General features: G+C 57.8%; 1 protein-coding gene across 4 annotated transcripts; it reads right to left on the bottom strand.

Annotated features, from left to right (window-relative positions):
- Positions 1 to 1124: 1124 nt before the first annotated feature.
- Positions 1125 to 13353, bottom strand: SAMD10 (sterile alpha motif domain containing 10). Of its 4 annotated transcripts, none has more exons than XM_050313998.1 (5): positions 13245 to 13353; positions 7633 to 7826; positions 4122 to 4290; positions 2653 to 2793; positions 1125 to 2405 (listed from the first exon to the last, which is right to left on the bottom strand). In XM_050313998.1, exons 1-5 carry the CDS (start codon positions 13273 to 13275, stop codon positions 2341 to 2343), a joined length of 600 nt encoding a protein of 199 aa, XP_050169955.1. In that variant the 5' UTR covers positions 13276 to 13353; the 3' UTR covers positions 1125 to 2340. The 4 variants fall into 4 exon arrangements, with proteins under 4 accessions (XP_050169955.1, XP_050169957.1, XP_050169953.1 ...); XM_050314000.1 differs by having other exon boundaries at positions 1125 to 2448; XM_050313996.1 differs by lacking the exon at positions 13245 to 13353 and adding an exon at positions 10153 to 10299.
- Positions 13354 to 17003: the final 3650 nt, after the last annotated feature.

Below are 17003 nucleotides of genomic sequence, written 5' to 3' on the forward strand. Positions count from 1 at the left end.
AGCTCCGACGCTCTGGAGAGAAGCTCAGTATCTCCCTCTAACGATGCGCAGACAGCCGGCAGCCCTCCAGCTCTCGGGGGTGCTCGACACCCCAGACACACCGCAGCCCCCCCTCCACTCCCACTGCCCCCCCAGCACCCACTGCCAGGGCAAAAACAAACCCCGCGGGGGTGGAGATAGGCTTTGTCCTGTCTTTTCTTTCCTATTCGTAAAATTCAATAAATTCTTCCAGCTCTGTTGCTCATGAGTCTCTAGTGAGGTGAGAAGAGCCAATTTTGCTGCATATTTGAAAAGGTCAGTACGGGCAGAGTAGAAGATTCCAATTTCTGTGTCCTGGGGTGCTGTGGGCTGCACAGGAAAGCCCTGGAGCTGGGTCCCTGCAGATGGAGCCAGGGGGTCACAGACCCCGACCCCCAGGCAGAGAGGGGAGATGTCGGTCCTGTGGTCTGGATTGCTTTGCTGTGGGCACCAACCAGATTATGCCTTTCAGGAGAAAATTTGGATTTTTGGTACCTGGAGGCTTTGCCTTCAGACCAGCACCAAACCTCTGCTCTGAGGGTGACAGATGTGCGTGAGAAATTTCACTGGCAATGCTGGTGCTGTTGGGACCACTCAGGTGTGGGAGACAGAACCCCCCTGCTTGGATCTGAGTACCATTTGGAGAATCTGTTATCCAAACCGAAATGGTTTGAGAACCAGATTTTGTTTCTGAGACATTTACGTTACCTGAACCTTGTACAACCCCTCTGAGGACTCACCACAGCCAGAGCCTGGGGATGCTCCATGCATCCTGCATCCTGCACTGCCCCACCATATCCCTCCCTCATAGCAGAATCTATGACCCCAAATCTCCCCACTGTCCCCATTTATCCACAAGCCAGCAAAGATGAGAAGTTGCTTACTTCTCAATCGTTCTGTGGAGCTGGGGGGGAATTAAATGCTGGCAAACCCCCAGGCTGAGGCTCATTCCCACATGACTGTCATCAGGACCCCTGTCCCGCACTGAGGTGCTTTTCCCAGGGGACTGAGGGCTGCAGACATTTCCTGAGCATCCCTAGGAAGGGCTGGAGGGACCAAACTCATGGTGCAAGTTCAGACGTGGGAAGAGTTGGAAGAACAGTGAGTTAAAATAACAGTCTGTAATTTATTACCAGCAGTGGAGCAGGTGGGTGGGTGCCTGGCTGGGGGGCACTGTGACCTGCCTCCACATCTCAGTGCCCCAGGGACTTTGGGGGTGCTGGTGTTTTTGAACCCCCATGATCCACAGCCCTGCCCTCATCACTGCAGGTGGAACGTGGGGAGATGACAGCATCCACCCCACCCCCAAATCCTATTTTACACATGGGTGTTCCTTACCTGCCCACATGAGCAGTCTGTGGCTCTGGACAGGGCGGTTTAGTGGGTGGAGGGGTGTAACAGCAAGCACCTTCACCTTATTGATGGTGAAGGTCATCAGGAAGGCGCCTGGGTTTGGTGGCACCACCGCCAGACCCTGGGCAGGAGGTCAGGATGAGCACCTGGTGGAGCAGAGCTCTTCAGAGCTGCTGGGAGCACGGAGAGGAGCAGGGCTGGGTGTTGGGGCTGAGGGGGACCTGGCACCCAGTAATCCCCCAGCCTCACCCCAGGGCAGCACCCAGCACCACCTGGCAGCATCCACGTCTGCTCCCGCTGGCCCCTGCACGGGCTCCCCGCTCTGCCCGTGGATGAGGGACCAGCTCCTGGCACAGCTCCCTCCAGGCCACGGCACCCTCCCGGCGCATCCACCCTGCCTTTACTTCCAGATTTTCCAGCTCCGATGACTCAGCTCCATTTTTAACTCACCAAGTGGAGCCGGATGCTGGGGTCTTGGCCCCGCTTTGAATTTTTTTGGCTGGTTGGATCGTCTTATTTGCTACTGATAACGTCACCTCCTCGGACGCTGGAAGACAGCCCAGTCTGATGAGAAAACTAAAGCTCCCTAAATAAGCTCCGAGGCACGGATACAAGTTGCCGAGCGCTGGGATATTGCCCATGTGCAAATGCTTCAGTGTCCTGCACGTGGCTCTGAGCTGTCCCAGGAATCACTGCGTTCCATTTCTCCACAGTACTGAGCCGTGCCTGCTGCCATCTCCTTTTTTCCATCTCTTTCCCTGTGAACCATCAGGCTCAGGTGGGGGAAAGTTCATCATCTGTCCCAGCAGCTGCTTTGCTAATTTTCCTTCAGCCAGGAACCATGTCTGCTGGAAGAAACATTCCATCCCTGCACAGGAATGTATTCCTCTGAAAGAAAGAGAAGGAAGAAGCAGGAGAGGAGCCCTGGAGTGCCTGGGAAGCTGTCTCTTCGTATTCCAAGCGTGTGGCTCAGGTCTCGTCTCTGCGGGGCACAGCCCATCCCAGCGGAGCTCGGTTCACAGTGTTGGTGCAATCTGCCAAACAGATGGATCAGCTAGGAGACATTTCCAAAAGAAGCTGGAACAAGGTGGGAGAGGAAGGAATAAACAGCCTGCAGGGTGGCGCATCCCAGCTCACCCACCGCCAGCCCCGCAGAACCTCGTCCCTTCCACGCAAAACGGCGCCAACAGATTTTTTGGCCCTGCTCACCACAACTCATCCCTTCGCACCCACAGCCCAGCCCTGGAGCCTCCCCTGCCCGGCATCCCCTGCCCGCCCTACCTTGGCTGAGCAGCTGCAGGTTCCGGACCTCCTCGCGCACCTGGAGCTGCAGGACCTGCTGCAGGACCTCCTGCCGCTGCGCCTCCAGCGCGATCCCCATGCGCTGCAGCTTCTCCCCGTTCAGCCGCAGCAGCGCCCGGCCTGCAAACACCGAACGGCTCTGTGGGGGACCCCAGGGAAGGGCCACGCAAAGGGGAGCCCGTCAGCATGCAGGGATGGAAGGAATCCTGAAGTGCTCTTCCACTGCCTGGGCTCACGGGGATGGGGAAGGGCAGGGAGAGACAGGACAAGGGAGAAATGGCTTTGCACTGACAGAGGGCGGGGTTGGATGGGATATTGGTAAGAAATTCTTCCCTGTGAGGGTGGTGAGGCACTGGCACAGGTTGCCCAGAGAAACTGTGGCTGCCCCATCCCTGAAAGTGCCCAAGGCCAGGTTGGACGGGGCTTGGAGCGACGAAGGTGTCCCTGCCCACGGCAGGGGGTTTTGGAACAAAATGAGTTTTAAGGTCCCTTTCAACTCAAACCATTCTGTGGGGCTGTGATTCGTGGCCTCACTTTCAGAGAGTGCTGGGTGACAGCTCCATGTCCCCAGCCTCTGACAGGTACCGCCACCGCAGTCGTGTAACCCACCCTGCGGGCAGCAGCTTTCCATTTCTCCGCTCCACCTCCCACACGAGGAGATGCTTTTGCGAGCGCTGGGTCCCAACATGGGCTGGCCATCCCGGGGGAATGGGGGTGCCCATCACAACGCATTAGCACTCCAGTCCCCACCAAGCCACTCTCCTCCAGTCTGGGGGCTATTGGACAAGAGATTTAAAACCAGCTTTTGTCCTTGCTTCCCAGCGTACACTCACTAATGCTGCCTTTGTTGCCCGGGCAAGGGCTGGCTGAGCTCTTGCATTAGGGCTGTGCATCCCTCCCGGGCAGCTCTGGTGCTCCCCTCCCTGCCGCCGTCCCCTGGACCTGGCAGAGCTCTGCCCTCTTACACAGAGGTCAAAGCCACTGTCCCCAGGGAGCAAGGGGGGAGCAGGTCCGAGAAGTGGGTCACCTCCAAGGACTTGGTTGGGAGTTGGATTCAGAGCTGGACAAAGACATCTGCAGCTTGGACTCTTGCTGGGCAGAGCTTTTACTCTTCTGCAAAAATTTTCAGTATTTAAAAAACCAATAAAAATATTATTATAGTAATGTAGGTGAGAAGAAGAGACTTCCCTAACCTATAAATCAATTTATCCTCCTTTACAACAACTTCCAGCCCATCCTGGAGGTCACCCCAGTGGCAGATGCCTCCTGCCCAGCCCGGATCAGTGTCCCTGTGTCCCCTGCTCTCACACTGGCTGCATCTCATGGGCAGAAGGGACAGAAATGGGGAGTATATCCATCTTCTGAACCATGAACCTCCAAGCAGCCCTTTCCCAGGAGCACACTCTAAAGGCAATTAGTCCAGCTGAGAAGTGGAGGGCACACCATACCTGTGATGGCGTGGTGGGAGAAAGCCTCGACGTAGATGAGATAGTTGTGTGGGCAGTGTTTCTTCAGCCATTTGCACACATCCTGCTGGGTCCAGAGCACCACCGGCTTGACCAGGCTGCCCAGCGTGGGGCTGGTGTGGTAGATGCCATAGTGGTCACAGCCACGGCCCTGAGGGGAGTGTGAGGGAAGGGGGTTAGTGGGATTCAATCCTGTGAGGAGGAAAACGGAGGTCAGTCCACGGGGAGGGGGGAGAGGCTGGTTGGCTGCACAGGATTGGGGTGACACTGGCAGACTTTGGCTCTGCACCCTCTAGAGTCTCTGGGATCACCCTGAAATAGCAGCATCAGAGGAACCAGTCAGGGAGGTGATGGGAGGGAGGATGGGAGCTTGAGCTGAGGGTCCTACCCTCTACAGACTCCACACCTCACATTCCCCAACCCTCCTGCTGCAGACAAGAGACCCAGTCCAGCTCCCCTATGCATCTCCCAGCCCAACAGAGCATTGCACAGGCTCAGGAGATGTCCTGGGGGGTCCTCAGGGTCCCCTCCTCACCAGGCAGAGAATGGCTCTTGCTGGCAGCTCTCAGTGGGGATGGAGCCAGTGAGGTCCTGTGGGACAGCAGGAAATAATGCAAAGCCATGCTCAGCAGATGTTGATACCAGTGCAAATCCATCCCCACCAGAAATCCCCAGGAAAGCAGCCAGCAGCCAGCTGGTGCCCTGGAGCAGGAGGGACTCTCCCTTTCTCTCCATCTCAACCCCCTCCAGTCCTGAGCTGACTGGTCACAATGAGGTCCTGAAGCCTCTCAGGTGCTAAAGCCACTTCTGAACCCCACAGCCCATTCTTGGGGTGCTGCCCTGCCTGGAGACACCAGGGATAAAGCAGGGTCACAGTCCTCAGCACCCCAGCATGGCCATGCTCCACCTCACATAGACCTATGCCATGCACAGTAATGAGTGATACCCACAGGGAGACAAGGCTTGTCCGACAGCATCCCTAAATCCCACCTTCCCTCCCTTCCTCCAGCTGCCTGCTGCACTGGCCAATCTCCCTGTGAGTCACTCAGTCTCACCCTGAGCCACACAGTAGCTCCCTTTCCTCTCCCATGTCACAGCTACTCTGGCCTCGCGAGGTCATTGCAGCCTGGATTTGTCTTGTACGGAGCAACCCAATCGTCTTGAGCTGTAACTGCACGGCAAAACAGGCTTGATTCTCCCAGGCAATCCTCAAGGTTGCTGGAGAAATGGGGCTGGAGGATGCAGGAATCTCCTCTTCCCTGGTTTTAGCACCCAGGAAAGACTGGTGAGCTCTCTGCTGCTGGTGATGCTGAGGCTTCATCCTGGAGCAGCACCAGCAAACATCACTGTTCCAAAACATCTCCTTGTGCCCAGCTGTTGTGTCTATCCTGGGCTGGATCCTGGGCAAATGGGTGTGGAAAAGGGGTCTCTGCTACCCACTCATGCCCAGGACATAGCAGGGGCAGGGCAGGAGCAGCAGTGGATGCAGGGACACACCGGCACAGGAAAGGTTGACAGTGCGTATGCCAACATCGACCTCTGAGTGAGAACACTGGCTAATTAAGCATGTCTAATAGAGGAGCAGGGATAATTAGTGTAACAGGGACTCCAGACATCCCGCGGTTACTGAAGCTAATGACACGTTCCTGAGAGATGCTGGAGATGAGGCAGTGGAGGGCAGTGGAGGGCAGTGGAGGGTCTGGGATGTGTTCCCTGCCACTATGCCCAGGGATGCGTTTGGGCTTGGAAGGGGCTTTTCCTCAAGCAGAGCTCGCTGGGAACGTTCAAGCAAGAGGGAAGGAAGAAGGCAAAGTTGGGAGGCTGTACATTAATAACCAAGGAGTCCACCTCCAAAGCAGATGGAAAAATGCGATAGAAAAGGCACACGATTCGGTTTCCTAACCAAACCCTCACCTTTGGGGGAGACCCCGGCAGCTGCCCGGCTCTCCCAGACGCATCCCGGGAGTCTCCTGCCTGCGGGAGCAGCCCCAGCCCGCGCCGGCTGCGCGGCTCCTTCACACTCGGCTGAGCGCGCCGGAGAGCGTGCCGTGGGGAGGAGGAGGAGGAGGAGGAGGAGGCGATTTGCTCTGGATTCACTAACGAGTAATGATGAGAAGCGGAGGGGCTGGGGGGAATAACAACCAGCTTCCCGGGAGCTTACTGCGAGCTTCCCACAGCTATTATCCAACTAACCCTCTGAGGCATGGGGGGGAAGAGGTGACAAACAACTGGCAATTTCCCTGGGCACGCACACGGTTGCACGTGCTTCGCTCATCAGGCACAGCCCTGCGCCGGGGACCATCCCGGCATCCCTAAATCCTGCTCTGCCTGCTCGGGTTGCATCCTCCCCTCCCCATGGAGGGTCCCCAAGGGAGGCCCTGAACTCCCCAGAGAGGCAGGGAAGGTGTAAAGGATCATGGGTTCGTTTTCCAGCCGGTTGAGCTGCGCTGTCTCTCTGATAAACTCTCAGCCATGAATATCGAGCGCCGGTGTGGAGGAGAGCAGGCAGGAGGGCTGGGAGGCTGCTCTGGCGGGGAAGCAGGAGGTGGCTGAGGAAGCAGGGGAGGGGGGTTGGAAGCCATCCCTGGGATCTGCAAGGAGCAACTTGCATCACCTCCTCTCGCTCGGGCATTTTTCCTTGCTTATAGTAAATTTAAAACCTTTCTCTCCCTAAATCCTTCCGGTCGGCACACAGAGGTGGAGGAGGGAGAGCCATGATGAGCACAGATGGCAGCTGGAGTGCCCTGGTGCATCTGTGGGTGATGGGGACAGTGCCACCAGCACATGGGACACTGTGTCCACTGCAGGATCCCTGCTCCCCTCTGACCCCAAACCCACTGGGCCCATGCAATGAAAAAGCATCTCCATGCTGGGGGCTGGAAGCCGGGCAGTTGGATTTTCCCCATTTTCTGTTTAGCAGTCACTGGCTGGACGTGCTGCCTCTAAACAACACTCCCAGGGTGTTATGGAGGGGCTGGGAAGCACCAGGAGCCACATGCAGGGAAGATGCTCCTTCCGTGGCTGTGCAGCAGTGAATGGATGGAAACCTTTGGCTCACAGCCTCCTTAATACAATAAAGTTCCAAATTTTAGGAGGATAATGGCCCAAACATGGCTGGGAGACGTACACAAACACTCAGGCATTTTAAGGCATTATAAAGAATTGGGTTCTGGCACATTTACTGCAAAATTAAGTCCCAGCTACAGCTGTGGGGGGGAGGTGATGCACAGAGGAGAGGTGACACACAGAGGGGAGGTGACACACAGAGCTCACCCCAGCACAGCCCTCAGCCTGATGACCATGCTTAAATGATTACGTTTATATGTATTATTATAATCAAATGCCCTATAACCACAAGGGCTTTCAGCAAAAAGAGATCTGAAGGCCTGATCCTGCAGGGAAAGAGGAGATGCTCCTGCAGGGAGTCGCTGGGCCGGTGCACGTGAGGAGCTGAGCTGCCCTTGGCATGCCCGGGGCGGGATCCTGGCGGTACCTGCGAGCCCTCGGTGCCCGGCTGGCGCAGGAGTTTGACGGTGCGGCCGCCGTCGGGGCGCTGGCTCCGGCCGTCGTGCCAGGTGAGGCTGCTGCCCGGGTTCCGCTGCAGGCGGTAGCTGAGGTTTTCGGCCGACACCGTGTGCTCCAGGAGGCTGCGGCAGAAGCTGAAGTGGGCGGTGGCGGCGGCGGCGGCTGCGGAGGAAAGGGGGCTGAGACATGGCCATGGTGACCGTCCACCCCACGCTTAGGCACCCAAAAATGCCTCTTCTGCCCTGCAGGACCTTCTAAACTCAGGCTGTGGTCCTCTCCTCCAAAATCCCCCCGTTCCCGCCTTCTTTTCCCATTGCCAGGGACAAAACCCACCCACCCAGGAACCTGCCAGCTGGCACCAGGATCCAGCAGGCGCCCGACAAGATGTTTGCCCACACAAACCCCTCACAAGCCACGTTTGTTTTGACACCCGCCAGCCGAGCAGACGTGGGGCCTGCAGCTGATCCCAACACGTGGTTAGAACCTCCTGCTCATCACTGCCACTCTGTCGGGACAGGCACTGGGAGGGGGCTGCTTTCTGTGGACAGGCTGAGAGCAAACTGCCACCACTGAGGGAAGGGGAGCAGAGAAACCCACCCTGAGCAGCCCCATGGGGAAGGGGATGCAGGCTGGTCCCCCCAGCACAGAGCATGGGTGCTTGGGGAGCACCCGTGGGACTCCAGGGATGGTCAAAAACGTGCCAGCCCATCAATGATGACCACGAAGAGCCATTTACACACAACAAGTACTTTCTGTCCCTTATTCATGGAATATCCTGACTCAGAAGGGGTGCACAAGGATCCTCGAAGTCCAATTCCTTGTGTTTGAACAAGCTGGGGGGATTGGGGTTGCGATGAGGATGCAAAGCTTTCCTTTGGAGGGGGGTGAAGGGACCTGGCTGCTGTGGGAGGAGGGGTTAGTGGGTATTAGGGGCTCACGCTCAGTCTGCTCCGGATAAAAGCCAGACGGCTTGACATAAGCAGCTCTGATCCGCGGAAGCAAAGACCAGAGCATCCCCCAGCTCACCTGCTGCCACCACGGGGAGCTGGGCAAGTCACAAACCCCCTGCAAGAGCAGAGCAGCACCGGAAGGAGACCCACCCTCAGGATAACCCACCCTGGGAGAGCAAAAGGGCTGGAGAAACCCCGATGCAGCTCATTTCCCTAATTAGTGGGTTTTAAGAGGGAAGAGGTTTCAAAAGGACACACTTTCGAGCACACTTTCATGCAGGAGGAGAACAACCGGCCAAAAGAAGTCAAAATACAGCAAAAAAGAACTGTCCATGTGTCCCAGCATACCCAGACCACATCACACAATGTTGCTTCTCAAACACACCGGGTGACAGTTGTTGCCATGGGGAAACTGAGGCAGGGCTCCTGTCTGATGGCTGGGGAAGCGACTGCATGGAAAACACCCTGAAGCAAGATGCACAGAGAGGCTCGGTGGGGAACAGAGGCAGGACTGGTCTCTGTGTCTGTCCCAGGGGATGGGGATGTCTCTGATGGCTTCCAAAACCCCAGACACCCTGAACCTGGTGGGCAAGGTCTACACCAGGCTGTGCTCCCTCCAGCCAAGGGTGCCCAATTCTCCCTCCATGCCACTGGCTGTCCTGTCCCCAGCACCCTGAGCACCCAGACCTGACACAGCCATGCTGGGATACCCCCAAGCTGGAAACTGTCCCTCCCACCGGCTGTTGTGGCAAATATGGACACAGCGGGTCTGGAGGGACTGGTGCCAGAGCTTCTTTTGGCTATGCCGGGGCTTCCCCAGGACTCTCTGCAGGGAGCAGAGGAAAGGGGGCTCTGGCCATCAGCAGGACCCATATCCAAAGGGATCTATGGAGCATCTGCCTCCAGCAGCAGGACATGGACATCTCTGGTCCTCCAGCAAACACAGTTGGAGGTGAGAGAGAAGGAGTGGGAGCAGATGGGAGAGAGGGGTGAAAGACAAAGGGAACACAACAAGCCAAGCAAGAAGAAAGGCAGGGCTGGGAGCACTGCTGGCAGAGCTCCCCATTGGGGCAGGCAGTTGCTGTCCTGGAGCCCAGAGGCTCTGGCAGCTCCTCTGGGAGCTCCTCCACAGCCTCGTCCCCCCAGCCCAGCCCTCGAGTCCCAACTTTCCCATCGCCAGGCAGCATTTGGCATGGGTGAGGGTAAGGTGATGCCAAGCAGCGAGTGTTTTGGAGCACGAGAAGGAAGGGCACAGAGGAGCCCCTCAGCAGGGCAGCCCTGGGCTGGCTTTACACGGGGACATGCGAGGTGACATCCAACACAGGCTTTCCTCCCCTTCCCATGCCCTGCACAGGGAGTACCCACAGCATCCCCAAGAGCACTCAGCCACCCTCCATCCCCTCTGCTCCTCTGCCAAGCCGGAGGCTGTGCCCGCCGGCCAGGGATGCACATGCAACATCTCCCACCACACTCGTTGGCCCTGCAGCCCCCCCATCCATGCCCTGCATCCCCCCAGCCGTGCCCTGGAGACCCCTCACCTGGCTCGGGTGGTCCCTGCGAGCTGCGGATGGTGGAGACGCAGCAGAGGGATGGCCGGCCCTGCTGCATCTCGGCGGGAGGAGGGATGCGCGTGAGCGCTCGGCACCGCTGTCACGAGTGCGGCTCCATCCCTGCCTCCCCTCATACCTCGTCCACACCTGACTGACTCCCCCGATCGCCTCCCTCCCACTGCCACTGAGCGCTGGCTGCAGGCTCATCCCAGCTCTGGGCAGCCCCGAGCCGGTCTCGCGTGTGTGTGTGGGGGATGAATGACGCCCCCTCCCCACTGCCCCGTGGGCGTTTGATCCGGAGAGATGTTCAGTGCTTTCCTCGCGTGCTCCCGCCTAATCCCGCCGCAGGGCCAGCTGGCACTGGGATGGAGAGGAGGCCTGGGGGGCTGCTGCAAGAGACGCTTAACCCACCGGGCATCACAGTGCCCTGGGGCTGAGTGGAGTCGTAGCATGAGTATGGTAGCACTGGGGTCACCGGTGGCTTGGGGCATTCGGGGTGCAGGAGGGAAAGAAAAGGAGTAAAGTGAAGAGCAGCCTTCCGGGAAGGGGTTGCAGGGCTCAGCGTGGGCTGCACCTGCTCAGAGCCAAAGCCATCATGGTTATGGCCATGTTGGGGTCCAGGCAGAAGGGAGGTGCCCACAGAGGCAGTGTGGGTCAGAGAGCAAAGGCTGTGCTGAACCCTGAAATGGAGATGCAGGAGTCTCCAGCCTGGTTGGGTCCAAGCCAGAGTGGGGAGGGGACTGATCATCTCTAGTTCCCAAAGAGCCACTATGACCCCACTGTTCCAAGTCCCCACGAGCTGGTCCATGGTCCCTGCGCCACGTTTGCCAGCCCCTTGCAACAGACACCCCACTGCCTGTTTGCCGCCAGGGAATCACTGCCGGCTCGTTTCCATGGCTCTCTGATCCATTTTGGGCATCCCTCCAGCCTCGCAGAGAAGGATAGGGGAGGTTAGGTCCGGGTCACCACAAGGGGACCAGCAGCAGTGGGACAGGGTCAGCAGCAGTGGCAGGGACAGACGCTGCTCCCTCCCCTCGCCAGGCTGCTCCCGCTCCCATTCCCTCTCCAGACACTTTCATGGTTAGTGAAACGTGAGCGCTGGAGAGGCTCAGAGCAGCAGCCGCCGCTGCTGGGGAGAGGGAAGGGAAACCTCCTGGGGATGGAGACACCTCGGGGCAGGATTTGGCAGCAGGCACCGACAAAAGCATCTCCTGGTGACTTACACGGATGCTTCCTGCTCGCAGGTGGCCAGGAGCTGCCCAGGTGACAAGGTAGCAGGCAGCCAGGCTGCAGGAGCAGCAGGCAGGGGCACAGCGAGGGGAGTCCTGTGCCTGGACAGGCAGAGACTGCCTGAATCCTGCTCCCTCCCCTGCCACTGCTTCTCAGCGTGGCCTCAGGAACACGCCAGTGTCTTTGACACCACCACACCTGTGGGTGTCCCAGAGACCTGCCCTCCAGCTGGGGACATGTCTGCAGGCAGCTGTGGTGGGGGCAGCCAGGCTTGCTGGGGTCAGACAGGCTTCCCAGGATTAATGGGAGAAGCTTGAAACGAGCTTCATAAGGAATGAAATCCCTTCGTGGGTTTTCCTGGTTCCCCGTGTGTGTCAAACCCTAAGGGTGGGTCGTCACATTGTGTTTGGAGAGGAAGGGAGACACTTAGCACCAAATGCAGCCAGGGGTTTGCCAGGAGGGGGATTCTGGGAGCTGGTCATCACTCTTGTGTTCCTGCAGGCAGGGGAGGGGTGAATGGGACCAGAAATCCCTGAAAACTGCTAGGACGGGGAACCCACTCTGCTCACAGGGCAGCTTTGTGAAGGACTCATCTCGCTTTTAGAGGCATCTGCCCGAGCTATGAGCCTGGCTGGCATTGGCATTGCCCTTGCCCCCTCCGTCCCTTCCATGTGGCTTCACCTGGGTGCAGGGCAGAGCTGCTGCTTGCACTGGCAGAGTCCCCAGGGATGATCATCCCAGTGACACTCTGTGGAATCTCCCAAAACATCCCATCTTTGAAGCCATGCCTACAGGATGTCCTTATGGACCAGATCCTGCCCTGGGCCATTCCCTAAGAGCTGCTGGCCCAGAAGACTATGAAACCAGATTCAGAGAGGACTGAGACACCCTCCCACCCTTCCAGGTTCCCCTGCAGTGTATTTGGCTCAGGGCCTGGCTGGGAAGAGCATCACCCCAGTGCTTCCCTCTGAAGGTGAGAGGTGGTGAGAAGGGAGCCTGGTACAGGGACAGAGTTCAGGCTGGTGGCTGCTCAATGCTGGTGCCTCCTGAGGATGGAGGAGGAAGGGAACAAAAGGCAGGTGTCCTTTCCATCTTCCCAGTGCAGCACAGTGGGTGCCCTGGGCACACACTGGGGGAGTGGACAGGGTGTCTGGGGTGACTGTGCATGTCTTGGGAGATGTCTGTGCTCCTGAGCCCTACATGGGTACTGCCAGGAGGTCCCTGAGCACCCCAGAACAGAGGATCTCTGTAGGGTTGGGCATCCAGGAGAGTGTGGGGTGTGGGCAACAGGCAGGACCTCGGGTTGGCTCTGGGCAGGTTCTCCTGGCAGGAAGATGGTGTGGGAGCCCACAGGCACAGACAGCCCTGCCTGCAGTGAGCTCCCTTCCACCCTGACACGCTCTTCCCAGGGGTCTTGTCCGGCTCCAGCACCCCCAGGCCCACCTGCCCTGCCCTCACACCTGCATCCCTTCTCTTTAGCCAATTTTCCCAGCCCATTTCGCTGGTACCCACAATACGGGGGCTAGGGCATTGGTCCAGACCCTCCGGGAATGTTGAGGGCAGCGAAGGGGGATGTGGAGGGACTGACTGAGCCCCGGGATGGAGAGAGCAGCACTGGGGGGTTTGAGAGTGGGCAGACCCGCGGCACGGAGGGGGCAGCACAGGGGGCAGGGATGAAGAGCAGACCTCCCGGGATGATGGAGAGGGCAGCATCAGGGGATGGAGGGCGGGCAGCCCCCCGGATGGAGCGGGTAGCCCTCCAGCTCCGTGCCCGCCGCGTTCGGGGCTGGGGGAAGCTCGTCCCGCCGCACACCTGAGCCCCCTTCCCCCCCGCTTCCCGCACCCGGTACCTTCCATGTCCTTGGGCCGGCCGCAGCTCATCCTCCGGCAGCGGGGCCGCGCTCGGGCGGGGACGGAGCCCCGCGCCCCCCGCGCCGCCGCCGGCACCGGGCGCTCTCGCCCGCCCCGCCCCGCCCCGGTGTCCGCGCCGGGGGCGGCGCCGCGATCCGCCACCCCCGGGGGCTCCGCCCGCCGCCAGCCCCGCGATGCCGCCCTCCCCGAGCACCCCCGAGCATCCCCCGACCCCTGCCCGGGGCTGCGAGCATCACTCCCCCCCCCTCTCTCCAGCTAGGGAACGGGTCCCTGGGGACACCAAGGTGCAGCGGGCACCATGCACAGGTTTTTGGTCATGTTTGCGGTGGGCACAGAGCGGAAAACACCTGGTTGTTCCCTCTCTCCCGAATTTCTCTTCTCCCCCCGACCCTCAGCTCCCCGGGTGGGTGCCAGCGGGGCAGGCAGGGGAGGGTGCTCATCCCTGTGTACGCAGCGTGGGCTCTGGTGGGTGGCCTCAGCATGAGTGGGCACCCACTCAGCCTCCCTGGCGCTCGGCTTGCCAGCAAGGAGTAGAACAGCCTTGCCAGAACCCATCACTCCCCCAGGGTGACAACCCCACAGGTATTTTTGGAGGCGCCTGCCTTTAGCTGTCACAAATGACTCCCAGCCAGGGACCATCACCGCCAGCACTTGCAGCCACCAAGGCTCCGGGGTCTGGCTGTGCACCCTGGGGTTATCCCACACCGGGTGGGACACAGGCACTGCTGGGTGCCCAGGGCAGGGACAAGAAGATGCCTGTGCTGTGATGCTCCACCTTTGCAAGGGGTTCCCTGTCACAGACCCACTGCAGCACAGGGCAGCAACCTCAGCCTTGCTTAAAGATGAGGTTTAAGCACCTTGTGTGATGATCAGCTGCCGTGGACTGGGGCTGTGAGGATGCAGTGGGTGGCAGTGACCTTGCACGTGGCCTCCTGTGGCTGTTCATCACCCTGCTTGGATCCGGGCTGTGCAGCTGTGTGTGTGTGGGTGTGAAGCGCTTGCCAGAGTTAAATTCAGCTCCCCAAATCAATAGGAGCTTTCCAAAATTTTGGATGCTCAATCAGGAGCTGCTCTGGATGAGGCTCGATGCTGGCTCAGCTCCACACCGGGAGCCAGCCAGGGCTGCCACATTCAGAGAGCCAACTGTGCTGCCACTCACAGAGTGGGGACATTGAGTCACAAACCATTTGTGTAGTGGGGACACCAGGCCACAAACCCTCTGTGTAGCCTGCAATGAGTCTACTACTAAAATACCCCCTCAAGAATTCCCTGGGGGGAGTCGGCATTTCTCCTCCTCCTGCTGCAAGAGGGCAGGCAGGGCAGTACTGCTTGTTGCAGGACAGATAAGGAAAGAACATATTCCCTATCCCCCTGAAATTCCCATTTCTCCCTCAGTCTCTGTCCACACATGGAGCTTTTGAGCCATGGCAGAAATTTTCCAAGAGAAATATGGTTAAAGAGGGGCCTTGGCAGGAAAAGGCTGGTGCTGCTTGAAAAATGTGTGCAGATTACGCCAAGCTGTTATTAAAAATAAGTGCTGTGCTGTTCCCAGCCTTTGCTTTCACTGATTTTTCTGGTAGTAATTGCACTTCTCCAGGAAAGGTTTCATGTGTCCAGGGTAAGGAATTTGCTTCCTCCTCATCTGCAAATGGGTTCAGCGCCAGCCCAGCATCCCAAAGGTGCCTGGGGAAACTCAGGCTGCTCATCCCTCTGAAATTCCTAAGGATTTTCAGAAAAACCTTGAGCCTCGGGATGCATGGGGAGGGCTGGGGAGATGGTGTGGTCCCACACATCCCCATGCCTGCTCTGTGCTCCAGCTACCATCAGCTTTACAGCCTCCAGCATCACTCCTGGGTTATCATTCAACCTCTCCCATGGTGGAACATCTCTTAACCAGCCCCAGAAACTCTGTCTTGGGTTTCGGTCTGACTTTGGCTCTTTTAAAGCCTGACTGAGGAGTTTCCACCGTTAAACAGGAGTTAGTTAGCAGGGTGGGAAAGCCCTAAACCCAGGCCATAGCTTGGGAAGTTCAAAGCACGGGAGAGGAGTTCGTTTTCTCAACGCATTGATGGGGTGGGAAGGAGACAAGCTGGGGACAGTGGCACCAGCGAGCCCTGGACCAGCAGGCTGCCCCTCCACATGTGCATGGATCTGGGAGAGCACCAGTGTCGCCGTGGGTCCCTTCCCTCCCCACCGCCAGCCTCCGGAGAGGGTGCGAGGCTGGGATGATTCAGCACGTTCGTTTTCCAGAGAATAAAGGAAGTAATTAAACATCAGCTTTCCTCCCGCTGCGCCCCGCGAGGATGAGAGGGAGGAGATGAAAAGCCTTCAGACGGAAGTTATTTGTCCAAGGAGAAAAGTGGCTAATTTCTCTGGTGCTTTGCTCGTCTGCTCGCTAATGAAAACCGCTCGTCAGCAGGAAAAGGGAGCACCCGGCAAGGGGGGAGGAACCGGAATCTCGCACCCATCGGGGGCCACGCAGGTGGCCTCGGGACATCCTGCCTTGTCGGGGTGTCACCTCCACAAAGCCCCCACAGCACCCACCCACGTGCCTGGAATCTGTTAATTCCAGGGGGGTGTTGGGGACCACCCCCCTCTCCTCACAGCCCCACAGGAACTGACAATCCCAAGCCAAACACCACAGAACGGTTTTCCCAAATCCCCCCCTGTCCCCAAATTTTTTTTGTGCAAAGAAGTTAAAATGGGTTCATCAAGGCGCTTGCAGGGAGACAGAATCGAAAACAGCTTCGTGCTGAAGCCTCCTGCCTGGTGTGGGGTGATGGATGGCACTTATCTCAACTAGGCATGGAAACATTTAGTGTTCTGAAAATCTCTCCCTGAAAGGAATTTATTTTCTTGTTGATAATAAAGCACCAAACCTCAGTGCTGCAGGGTGGAGGGTGGTGCAGGTCACACCAGAGCTCTGGCTTATCGGGCCCAGGGAGTCCCTGTGCTCTCCTCTGGTCCCTGGACTGGCAGGGGACGCTCCTGCCGCTCATCTGCGCCTTCCCAAGGATGCTGATTTACTGGCAGAGGACATCCAAAGTATTGCTCCCTGTTTGCTGCTCCCTGGGACACAGAGGGGGGTTGAAACGATGGAAGCTCATCCATTTGGAGGTTTATACAGATATATTTCTAATTGGATTTTGGCACGTCATGGTTATTTTCAAGGCAGCCTGTAATTATTTGAGAGCGCAGCCTGATCACCTCCTTTCTCTCAGCACAGAGGGTTGTTTTTTTTTCACTTTAATATTGTTTCCCAAAATGAAATTGTGAATTTGCAGCTTAATCCAATGAGAGGACACACACACAATGGCACCGTCCTCAAGGACACGGCGGGATGCCCGGATCCACCTCTCCCAGGTTCCTAATCAATTCCCACCAAGGGTAGAAGATGTAAAAATAGTGTTTTAATTCTTTTTGGTAAAAAAGATTAAAAAATGTATTTTAAGAAGGTGTTCATGGGCACTGGATGAGGTGGAGAGGTTTTGCTGGTCCTGCAGGGATGCTGAGACGATGCTGCCCCGTGTCCAACAGCATCTCTGCAGGGCTTGGGGTGGTCAAATGCTGCTTTCTGACATTTTCTCTCCCAACTGAAACCTGATGAAATTCCCATTAATTTGAGGTTTTTATTTTAACATGTGTTGCAATTTTTTTTGGGGGGGGAGGGGGGGCCCAAAATAATTTCATCCAGCTCCATCTGCTCTCCATCAGGAAACTGAAGCTCAAGCAGGTTG

This window comes from Myiozetetes cayanensis, unplaced genomic scaffold, assembly GCF_022539395.1.
Source record: "Myiozetetes cayanensis isolate MyiCay16 unplaced genomic scaffold, myiCay2020 scf19, whole genome shotgun sequence".
In the NCBI taxonomy this organism is placed as follows: domain Eukaryota; kingdom Metazoa; phylum Chordata; class Aves; order Passeriformes; family Tyrannidae; genus Myiozetetes; species Myiozetetes cayanensis.